The sequence below is a fragment of the Scyliorhinus torazame genome, chromosome 9 (assembly GCF_047496885.1).
Source record: "Scyliorhinus torazame isolate Kashiwa2021f chromosome 9, sScyTor2.1, whole genome shotgun sequence".
Lineage (NCBI taxonomy): Eukaryota > Metazoa > Chordata > Chondrichthyes > Carcharhiniformes > Scyliorhinidae > Scyliorhinus > Scyliorhinus torazame.
The window spans coordinates 81,052,565-81,064,842 of record NC_092715.1 but is presented as its reverse complement, the minus strand read 5'-3'; the positions used below and the strand labels follow the sequence as shown (position 1 = coordinate 81,064,842).

Here is a 12,278-nt window from a genome sequence, read left to right as displayed (position 1 = left end):
TATGGAGTCGATCAGCTGATGCCTCGCCGACTTTTCCTGTCTCTAAGAGCCCTGTACACTATTATTCCCCCCTGATCACTGCCTTCAGTGCATCCCAGAATGTGGAGGGAGAGACATCTCCATTCTGGTTGCAGTTATGTTGTTGTTGATGGCTTGTGACAATTTTTCGTAGAACGCCTTGTCAGCGAGGAGTGTCCATGCCCACCTCCAACCTCACATCCATGTAGTGTGGAGCATGGTCCGAGATTACTTATGCAGAGTATTTCACCCCTACTACCCCTGGAAGCGCCGACTTACCCACTGCAAAGAAGTCGATGTGGGAATAGACTTTGTGAATGCGGGAGAAGAAGGGGATCTCTTTCTATCCTGTGATATTCTGCACTCAGCGCCCAAAAGTAGTCTCCAAATTCATTTTTGTGCATTCACAGAAGTTTATTCAGGAAGATAATAAAAAGACTTTTAAACCTAATATGTTTCAGGATTCAGATGTTCATAAACCACTCAAGTTTGGCTTGTTAACTAGAAAAACCTTCCATAATTCAATATCTTCACACCTGCAGTTTCGAATTGTGTATTCATCTGAAATAAATAGGAAAGAGGCAATCAAAATGTTAATTTATTTTTAAAGCAGCATCTCAATTTGCAGAAGAATTCTAAGATCTGAAATGAATGAGGTGTGAATTAAGCATTCATATCTATTCCATAAATTAACATTCTCTAAGTTCATGGTCAGTTTTTTTTTGTTTCAGAGCCTAATTTCAGTTGAATATGGAGTTAATGAACCTAATTTGATACTTCTTCTTTCATACCCTGTCTTGATTTGGCAGACTGAGCATGTCTATTTCCATTTCCTCCAGCTCTGTAAAGTGTCATTGTTGATTATGGTACTGCACATCACACTAATGAGTCTGAAATTCTAATTTGGCTGTTCTTGACACTTCTTTCCATCAGTAAGCCCATCGAGCATATGTACTGTTGTCATGGTACCATCACTAAACAAAGCCCTTTTTTAACGCTTCACAGTTTGTCTGATTTATAACCAGCTCCTTGATTTTAATATTTACAATATATCAGGTTGTTTACGGTTGCAACAACAAGAATTGCCACTTAATGTTTGGTAATATATTTGTGTGAAGTCCTCTTGCATGGTTTCCATAACCGTTTATGGCAGACCTACCTATAGGGAGTGTTCTTCATAAAGAGTTAACACTTTACAGAAAGGTATTTACATTGCTAGTGCGATTCAGAAACTAAAGGTGAAGAATACTTTTATATAAAGTACTTTCATTTTGCCTTCTCAAATAGTAAATGTCAACTGTAAAATTAAAATTAATCATTCAGATTTTCTCAAGTTAACTTTCAAATGTAACAAGATCCATTTGATTAAAAAAAATATTTGTTTTCCAGACTTCTGGGAATATTTTGGAAGTGTGCCAGAATAGGTACGTAAAACTCTATGCCGCATTTTTGAGTTTGATGTTCAATTTTATTTTTGCAAATCCCCTCATTCAACAATATTATTAATGATGGATGTTGGAGTGAAAGTTACAGCTAAGGAGTACGTGAGACCTAAAAATAGCCTTGCATTTCAGTATAAATATTTCCTCGTTTGGCACCAAAATGTTATTTCTGTCTATCTGCAGAATTTATTTGTCTGAATTCTCCAAATGTTACCATTTAAACTGATTCAGCTTGGATTACACTTTCTGATTTTCATTTGTATTTATTTTTTTACTTAATCAAGACTATGTATTTCCAGATTCCAGCTGTCATGACAATTGCCCATTCCACAATTGTAGCCTGCCCTCAGCTGCCATGTTGTACATATTCCCCCATTCCTGTACTTGTGCCTTGCTTTTCATTCTTGCATCTGGCCATGTGTCAGCTGTACCATCTGTGCTGCCCAACATATAAATATCAATTTAATCGCAGAAGTAAAACTGCCACTTGATGTCTAATCAATTTATAATTGTATTGAGTGTGATATTCTCAGTATAAATTGACCCTTAAGTACAGACATATCTGTATGCCTGGAGTGCCAATTTGCAGCATACTATAAGAGAACTCCTCTGAGAATATTATTTTTATATATTGCTAGGCTGTTCCAGGAACTTCACCAGATGAAAACTTTGATATAAAAGTAATTTTTATTTCTCCCTTCCCAAATAATAAGTGTCCTTTTCTGATTGGCTTTGACTTTTGTCACAAATTGCCCATCTGTTTCCACTCCATATTCTTGCTCCTCTCACTGTTGGAGACCAACTCCGTCTTCACTGGGGACTCAATTCCAGAATCATTATCCAATCACTACAAAGCCAAATACTCGTGCATCAATGCAGAAATAAAAGTCTTAACTGCATCCTTAAATGGTAACTTCAGCACTGAAGGAGTGCAGTACATTCTTATTGGGTGTTGCCATCATCATTTGCTGTGTTCTTGCAGCCTTTTAATACTTAAAAATGGCAACTCTCTTTCCTGGCTTCAATCAGACTATAGCTGTTGAGTTAAAACACACAGAATATTTTAAATCATCAATGGGATCCAAGACTGAGCCTGGAGGGGAAACTTCAATTTTAAAATTACAGCGTTTACATTGTATAACATTTAGACCCATATGTTGGTCAGTTTTGGTATACATCTGAATAGTTTGTGTCGAAAGCTATATGTACAAGATTAAAAGAAAGAGGATATAAAAATAAATAGATGGTAAATTGCCAAAGTTGCACCTGTCATTTCCTAGTATACAGCATCGCTTGGCCCCAGGATGGGGGAATTGAATTAAAAAAGTGCCAGACAGATTTTCTATGTAGTTCATCAATGGAAGAGGCACCGCAGTGACTCTAAAAATGGCTCTGTTGTCCATTTTAATGTTCTAATCTCAAATTTCCAGTTGTGTTGGGCCTCCAGTGCTGATGGGTAGAGGTTTTGTTCTACTGAAGATCCAGCCTCTCCCGCCTTGGAGTCATTACATACATTGGCAAAATTAGAATAATTTGAAACTTCAAGATCACATTTAGATTGGGTTTTTGAACTTTTTTTTTGTACAGCTGACTGTGTACAATCAAGTACTGTTCAAAGAATTTCTTTCTTTGAAATGTATTTTTATATTTGGCCCTTTAGGGGTGACTGTGCAATGTTTAGTCCCCTTTTTTATGTACTAAATAACTCTTAATGGGCATAGATTAATTCAGGGTTTTATACATACTGTATTGAATAGGTTTCCGTTTTATAAGAATTTTAAATACTCTGGAATAGTGAAGCATTTTGCTCTCTCAATCAAACTATTGAAGTCCATTTATGTCAATTAATAACAAAAGCTGCTCTCTCACTGCCAGAGAAGCACCCTGTTTCAAAGGGTTCATCTATTTAGTATACATATAGTCTATGCTTTCTGTTGCTGTGAAAGAAATTGATTGTGCAGTGCCTGCTCTTAATCTTGCCATTTAGACCAGATGAACAGGGGGGAGAAAAATATGGTTCCTTCGCTAAATTAGTTACATTGAAATCTGAGATAATAACACTATATGCTAACTCTTTTTTAAAAAGTTTTTAAAACCTGCTTGTGAAGATAGTATGTGTAACAGCCACGCACTAACATACGCACGGTCCTCTCTCTCTCTCTCTCTATCTTTCTCTCCTGCACACACTCACATACCCGCCTCTCTCTCACACGCACTCATGCTCCTTTCTCTCTCTTGCACGCACTCACACTCACGCTCCTTTCTCTCTCACACATGCCCTCACACACTCACATTCCCATTTCTCTCCCGCACGCACTCATACTCCCCCCCCCCCCCCCCCCCCCCCTCCCCGGCAAGGCGCTTCTCCCCATCGGGATACAGCTCTTCTCGGTGGACCTCCATGTCCACCAGACGGTTAGGCCCTCTCCTTGAGAGTGTTTCAATCGTAGTGATAGGACTCTGGCATAATTTAGTGAATCCTAGACCCTCGCCAGTAATCCCTCCTCTAGACCAAAGGGACAAAGGAATGTTGCAGAGTACCTCTCTCAGATATGAGCTGGGGAATCAGTGTGCTGGCAGCAGACCGACACAAGCAGTAGGTAAGGAGAATTACAGACCATTCCTCATTGCGAATTGTCATCGCCCTCCTACATTGAATGGGCAGCATTCCAGCCCCAGCACACTGATGATCAATATCTCGGCCACGTTCATCCCCTGGTCATGACATCCTGTGTGGGGTCACGCTGTAGGACAGCGAGCTAGCCTTCATCATGAAGCACGAGGGGATAATGGCATCTTTAGCCCTGCTGTCCATGTGCACACTCTCCTCCACTGGAACTTCCATCTTCCAGATCATTAGCAGGCTCATCCTCAACATTGTCCTCCTCGCCTGAGGACAGTGTCATTTTACAAGGTCTTCCTCAGGAAACTCCCTGCCCTGCTGCCCATCCAGGTTGTGTAGAGCACAGCAGACCAAGAAAATGTGGGAGATGCTGTGGGAACTGTAGGGCCCCACCAGACCTATCAAGGCAGCAGAACCACACCTTCGACAGGCCAATGCATTGCGCAATGACAACTCGGGTCACACTGTGCACCTCATTGTACCTGGTCTCCCCTGTGGCCTCACACTGGCGTCATCAGCCACTGCCTGAGGATTTATCACTTGTCCCCAAAGAGCCATCCTGTAGCCTGGGGTGTCCCTCGAAGATTCCAGGGATCTGCGACTGACTGTCATGCGCACTGTCTGGAAAACAGGCACACACCTGCATAACTCTCATCTAGTGTCGCACACCAGCTAGACATTGAGGGAGTTCAACCCCTTTCGATCGATTAGGGGAAATCCCTGGCGCCACAGAGTGTGGAGAGTTACAGTCTATTGCCCCCTTGTACCTCTGGCAAACCAGCTATGTGCCCAAACCCCGTAGCCCCCTCCTGCTAGGCCTGGTCCAGGTCAAAGTGGATGTGATCCTGATCCCGTTCACACAGTGCATCTGTCACCTCACGGAATGCACTTGTGGGTGGATTCCTGTGAAATACCACAGAGGTCCTCTCTGCAACTCTGGAAAGACTCTGTGGCAAAGACGTTGAGGGCTGTTGTGACCTTGACGGTTGTGGGTGTCTGCTGCCGCCATGCTCATGTTCGCAAGGACGTGGCACAGGTGCTGCATAGTCTCCTTCGTACGGTGACGTCTTCGATGGCACATGGTGTTGGACAGCTCTATGAAGAACACAAAAGTCCGGTAGACCCTTGGTCATCTTTAGAACCTTCATGCCCCTTGCACGGCTGGTATGGCCTCTTCTGCTTGATCATGCCCTGCGACCCCCTCATCTTGTACTACAGGGTCTTCCCTCAGAGCCACAGAATATTGCTGCTGGAGTCTGTGCTCCTCCAGTGCAGTGATTATTAAAATAGACAGTTCCACTGGCTCCATGCAGATAGCGATCAGAATCCTGCAAGGGATGAGCAAGAGTCCATTTGATGTTGCAGCTGCTGACCACCATTATCTCCCCTGACCCATTGACCTTTATGACCTGGAAGCTACCAATCCCAAAGCTTCACCGGCAGCGATTGTTCACTCACAGCTCAGCACTCCCATCTCCATAACAGGGCTGGCCCCAGTATATGGCCTCCTCCATTTAGAATCACTTAGCCATCAATTTGGGTTTCCCCTCCCTTGCGCTCCCCACCACTGGGGGTACTTAGGATCAACTGGTTATGACTGCCAGTGGAGGGAGACAGCTGAGGGATTCTGACTGGCATGCGTTGGGTCTCAGAAGAGAAGTAACCATATTGCCTCTTATTCCCGTGCCACCAAGCATTGAGCCCTGAAACCTGAGAATTCATCCCATTCCTTGATGTTGAGACTGTGGGACCCTGACGTTACTGAGGGATAACTCTTAATGGCCAATTTGTGTTACGAGCATGAGACTCGGGAATAAGAGGGCATGATTACTTTGTTCTTCAGGGAGAGGCTGAGATAATAGGCACCCTGATGAAGACTAAAAATGCAACACTTAAGCTTGCTAAGTAGATGCTAATGGCTTCAAATTCAAGTTAATCAGGTTTGCGCCCTTTTAGGCGTGAACCTGATTGTGTCACCGGGGATGACCCAGGAAGATCGCATTCCAAAATCTCACTGGTGCGAATCCCATTTTTGGCACCTCGCAATATTTAGTGGCCATGCCATGATTCCTGCCTGCGGCCATCGGGCCCACTAAATTGCGCCCTTAATTGTTTTAGTGATAGTTTTAATTTTATATTCTACTAACATCAGAGGTCTAGTCTATTTGCTGTGCACAGCAGGACTTGTAACCAGCAAGAACAAGAAGGCAGATCGCTACAGCAATATTCAGTTATTATTGTGAGTAACGCTACCAGAATACTGTACCGAGCCATTTTAAGCTTACTGGAATTTGTAGGGTTGTGAGATCAACTTTGCAGAAGAATGCTAATTGCCAGAGAACATGGTGAGCCAGTAATGTTTGTTGGGTCAGTCAGTGTATACATGGTATTGACTTATGTAAGTTTTTGGGCTATTTATATCTTGTTCTTGACGTGGTGAAGGCAACTGATGACAGAAAACGCATAAGTGGTCTTACTTATTGTTTCTTAGTTGTATAACACACCAGTTGCCAAAATGAGGTGGGGCAAGTTATATATTTTGTGTTTCAGACCAGGTCAGTTTTATACATTTAAAGTTGCTGAAATTTTCCAAATATTTAATTTGGACTGCTAGAATCTTAACATTTTTAAAACTGCAACTTCTTCAGATTACGCAGTAAAATGTTTAATTAGTTTTGCATCATTATTCAATCTGCTATTTACATGGCCTGCATTAATAGAACTTATTCATAATTAAAACTTAGAACAAGTGCTTCTTAAATGAGTGGCCATTCAGACAGCTGTGCTCTTGAAGTGTTAACTACTAAAATCCGACCACACTGGACCCATTATTACTCAAACAAATGTGGACTCTGATCTCCCATCAATTCTTTTGCCCATAAACTCCTACAAACTATCCTTTGAGCTTTTTAATATAAAACCTAACTTTGTAATCCTAAAATACTTCTGAGACAAAGGAGTTGAATGGGAAACCCAGACAGTCTCTGGTGGTTCCCTTTGCATAGAATTTCATTTTCATCATGTGCAATAGAAATGAAAGTTTTTCACAGTTGTCAGCAAAGCAACAGTCCCGTCACTGAGACCTATAATATCACATTCAATTTTCATATTTCTGAAGTTTATTCAGTCATGGATCGGACCAAAACATTTTTATTAATAGGGCATGAAGCTTTAAGAAGGCAATAAATGGAATAAATTAGCTGTTCATATTAATGTCAAATATTGCCATAATATTGTGTAATCTGTTTGTTAAAATAATTCCAGGAACCATACAAGTTGTTCCAAAAAGCTATTTTATTGTATTTTTTTAATGGAAGTTTGATATTGCTTTATCTAAGTCTGGTATATTCCAAATCCTTATAAAGTAATGTATATGCAATTTATTGAAATGTTGGTGAGGAAATTCCAAGAGTTTGGAGAAGATGAAATACCTTTTGCTGAATATTTTAGTATCCTCTGGTGGTATCTTCTTGAATGCACCAACTAAAGCTGTGTTAAACTTCCAGAATCATTCCAAAAATCTGAAATAAAAACTTATAATCCTGAAACTGGAGGTTGGCCAGCATTTATGGAGACAACAAACAATTAACTTTTTGCATGCAGAATCTTCAGAGCTACAAAATGTTTTTAATAAGTTCAAGAGCAGGGCAGCACGGTGGCGCAGTGGTTAGCACTGATACCTCACTGTGCCGAGGTCCCAGGTTCGATCCCAGCTCTGGGTCACTGTCCGTGTGGAGTTTGCACATTCTCCCCGCGTTTGCGTGAGATTTGCCCCCACAACCCAAAGATGTGCAGGGTAGGTGGATTGGCCATGCTAAATTGTCCCTTAATTGGTAAGAAATTAATTGTGTACTCTCAAAAAAAATTTTTTTTGAAATAAGTTCAAGAGCATAATAAAGAACTGACAATTTAAGCAACTTTTTCAATCTGGGGTCTTGCAGCAAGCAAGTGCGGTGTTAAGATCAGGATGATAATTCCAAGGGTGACAAGGGGAATCTAGGAATCCGTAAGAATACAGGGTAAGTAAAAGTAATAAAATTGAGCATGAGGTACTGAAAGTACCCTAGTAAAGTATGAAGTCTTACGACACCAGGTTAAAGTCCAACAGGTTTGTTTCGATGTCACTAGCTTTCGGAGCGCTGCTCCTTCCTCAGGTGAATGAGGCTCTTTCACCTGAGGAAGGAGCAGCGCTCCGAAAGCTAGTGACATCGAAACAAACCTGTTGGACTTTAACCTGGTGTCGTAAGACTTCGTACTGTGCTCACCCCAGTCCAACGCCGGCATCTCCACATCATACCCTAGTAAAAACATGGCATGTGGTAAGGAAGTTGAAATTCTCCTTGCACTCCGTTCCAAGGTTTTCAAGTTAGATCTAAGTTATAAATCCAAACAAAAACTTGGAAATGCTCAGCCGGTCAGACACCATCAATAAAGAATCAGAAATCTGCGAGTTGATGGTTAGTGTGGGTGAGTAGTAGTAGAATGCCATCCAGTGAACAAATCAGAAACACAAGGCATGAACAGTTCTCTCTATTTTTCCCCAAAGGTAGTATTGAACGGAGTAATTTTTTTCAAAGGATGAAGCTTATGGTAGCTGACTCATTGATATATTTTATAATAAACAATGAAGCCTGTGTGCTGTATCTTATTCCAGGCTTAAGAAATATTTAATGCTAGTGCCAGATGTTTTGCTGCAATATTTGACTGAATGGTGAAATAGTTATTTTTTTTAAAGGTATTTTATTGCAAACACAAGTAACATCAACAAAATACACAGTCCATCAAATCACATAATGTGGAGATGTCAGCGTTGGACTGGGGTGGGCACAGTAAGAAGTCTTACAACACCAGGTTAAAGTCCAACAGGTTTGTTTCGAATCACTAGCTTTCGGAGTGCCTTTCTCACCTGAGGAAGGAGCTGCGGTCCAAAAGATAGTGATTCGAAACAAACCTGTTGGACTTTAACCTGGTGTTGTAAGACTTCTTACTACATCAAATCACAATCCACAGTTTGTACAGCCCGCCCCCCCCCTTCCGTGATGAACAACTCAAATACCGTTATGTTCCTCAAAGCTGACACTCTCAACTCGACCGTAATCTTCTCCAATCCCACCACCCCTGATGGCGTATCTGACCACCAATTTAGCAGGAGCCTTCTAGAGGTGAAAGCCACAACATCGGGCCATTTCCCCTCTTGAAGCTCTGGCACTTCCGAGACTCCAAATTTCGCCACCATAGTGTCTGTCTTGACTTCCACCTCCGCTATCTTGGATAGCATTCCATACACTGCCTCCCAATAGTTCTTCAGCTTCTCACAGCCTCAGAACATGTGTGCATGAATCACCGTCCCGCCCACACTTCTCGCACCTGTTAGCCACCCCCTGGAAGAACCCACTCACCTCACCCGAGTCATGTGTACCCTTTGCACCACCTTGAACTGAATCAAACTCATCCTCGCACAGGAGGTAAAAGTGATGAAATCTATTCCAGTTTTAACTGTCCGAGAGATAATCAGCATGGGGGAGGGAGGGGGGGGGGGGGGGGGGGGGGGTTGCCCCCTTTTCTTAATATTTACTGTTCCTCAGTGAGTATAGAAGGATGAGGGGTGTTCTTATTGAAACTTACAGGATACTGCGAGGCCTGGATAGAGTTGACGTGGAGAGGATGTTTCCACTTGTAGGAAAAACTAGAACCAGAGGACACCATTTCAGATTAAAGGGACGATCCTTTAAAACAGAGATGAGAAGGAATTTCTTCAGCCAGAGGGTGGTGAATCTGTGGAACTCTTTGCCGCAGAAGGCTGTGGAGGCCAATTCACTGAGTGTCTTTAAGGCAGAGATAGATAGGTTCTTCATTAATAAGGGGATCAGGGGTTATGGGGAGAAGGTAGGAGAATGGGGATGAGAAAATATCAGCCATGATTGAATGGCGGAGCAGACTCGATGGGCTGAATGGCCTAATTCTGCTCCTATGTCTTATTGTCTTATGGGTTCTGAGGAACCAGCTTGAAGATCGAATGTTGGGAGGGTGCGAGATGTCAGTCAGTCGATGTGGGGAGGAGGGGTAGGGAAATTGAGGCATGGCAGGCGCGACCCCAATGGTTGTATGGCAAAAGTACCCAGGAAAATGCACTGACGGGCCTTCAATAAAGATTCTATGGGAATTGCCCAAACAATTTCAATTTCTGATGGGCAAGTCCTGGTTTCCACAACCCTCCTGCAAGACTCCAACTTGATGTTAGAGTCAGGGATATTGGACGGTTCCGACTTACCTGAATACTTACCCAGGAAATGGAAGAATGGAAAAAACAGGATGTGACACCCGATTAGCTATACAATTGACACTGGTCTGCTTTAAAAGCCAGCAATTTAGCCCAGTGAGCTAAACCAGCCCCTGAAGGGACGATCCTTTAAAACAGAGATGAGGAGGAATTTCTTCAACCAGAGGGTGGTGAATCTGTGGAACTCTTTGCCCCAGAAGGCTATGGAGGCCAAATCACTGAGTGTCTTTAAGACAGAGATAGATAGGCTCTTGATCAATAAGGGGATATGGGGTTATGGGGAGAAAGCAGAAGAATGGGGATGAGAAAAATATCAGCCATGATTGAATGGCCAAGCAGACTCGATGGGCCGAGTGGCCTAATTCTGCTCCTATGTAATGTGTCTTATGGACATCATCTGCAGGAATTGTCAACTTCCACTTCCCTAGGAACATTCAACTATTTCTATGCTTCAAGACTGCCCCTCAGGCAGGCAAAGGTAAACTATCCTTCCTCCCCCATCTTGACCTTTCTGCAGCCTTTGATTGGATTGAACCATCCATCAGTGTCTTTCCACTGTTAACCAGCCATGGAGGACTACACTCACTTGGTTCCATTTTTATCTATCCAGGCGTAGCCAGAAAATCACCTGAAGTGTCCACTGTGATACCATAGGCTTTGGCATCATTGGCTCCCATCCTTTTCTCATCCATGTGCTGCCACTCATCAATGTCACCTGAAAGTAGTTAGCTTGCACATGTATACTGACAACTCCCAGCTCTAACTCATCACTACTGAAGGGGGGGGTTCAGCAATGATACCTCTTAAAACTGAATAGTTAGCATGCCACTGGAGTAGTTTTACATAAGTTACTTTATTAAAGATTGAGATGAATTATAGGAAGAGTACCGAGTAATTATTATTAACCATTAAACATGTATTTTTAGGAAAAAGCAGTAGTAAGTAATCAATAGTGAAACAATCCAGGGTGCTGGTTCTGTTGTTCTGTTTCTCACAAACAATCAGCACAGAATGCTGAGACTGTACATAGCTGTCAGGATGAGGATCCTGGCATCAATCATGGGATGCTTGCGATTCTATTGGGCGAAGTTTAAACATTGCTTACAATTCTATTGGATAAGTTTAAACATAGCAACTTCAGGGATTGGATCGCGTCCAACTGGGAAGGGCTATTGATTTTTGAAAGTTGTATATGTGCTGAGTTTGTGTCTTTATTCTGTAGAAGGATCTTGGCAGCTATCCAGGTCTTATCTCTCAAGAACATGAATGCAAGCGTGTAGAAAATTGAACTGTCTTCAGATTGTTGATGTGTCTGCTGTTCTTTGTACTGAGTTGAGCCACAGGAGACAAGCCCTTGTGGAAGCCGACTCAATACATGGGCCTTGAAACCGCTCCTACAACTACCTGTCTGAACCCTTGGTGACCCTGCCTCCCCTGCTGGAAAGTCGAGGGCAGGTCTACCTCCATGGGGCTGAGAAGCCCCAATCTGATTTTACGGCCATCGTGCTGATTAAATGGCTCAAGATGGGCATTCTGCCCCCATCTGAGAGGACGTCCTATCTCTGAAAACTACTGGTTGATCAGATGGCTGGCAATTATCCAGTCTCAGTAGCGACACTGAAATCGCCCCTGTACCGGATCCGGGTTTCCCTTTGTTTGGGGGCAGCCAAGATTGCTGTGGTCACCTTATTCACCATGTGACTGTGCCCCTCTTCTCCAGGGTTTTCCTTTGCTTGAAGCCCTCCAAGATAAATGTTTGAGGTGTCCCTGTTTCTGCTGTTGACATGTGCAATCTGTCAAAGCCAACCTTCTACGACCTTCCGCCCCTCCCCAGGAGTTGTGCCCCTCTCTCTTACTACCCTGTGCTACCTCACCCGTTGCGTTTCTCTTCCCCCTCCCTACTCCTTTCTGCGTC

The 12,278-nt window shown here is 42.8% G+C and overlaps 1 protein-coding gene and 1 long non-coding RNA gene across 2 annotated transcripts in view; one reads left to right on the top strand and one right to left on the bottom strand.

Moving 5' to 3' along the window:
• The window catches only part of LOC140429350 (uncharacterized), a 36,455-nt gene that overhangs the window by 7,695 nt on the left and 16,482 nt on the right, over positions 1-12,278 (bottom strand). Inside the window, exons 2-3 of the long non-coding RNA XR_011949051.1 lie at positions 7,515-7,604; positions 298-579 (exon numbers count right to left, since the gene is read on the bottom strand). This is a non-coding gene — a long non-coding RNA (uncharacterized lncRNA). The remainder of the gene's footprint in view (positions 1-297; positions 580-7,514; positions 7,605-12,278) is intronic.
• The window catches only part of tmem167a (transmembrane protein 167A), a 29,294-nt gene that overhangs the window by 13,977 nt on the left and 3,039 nt on the right, over positions 1-12,278 (top strand). The window contains exon 3 of the mRNA XM_072516213.1: positions 1,408-1,442. Within this exon, the coding sequence (XP_072372314.1) occupies positions 1,408-1,442 (35 nt within the window). The remainder of the gene's footprint in view (positions 1-1,407; positions 1,443-12,278) is intronic.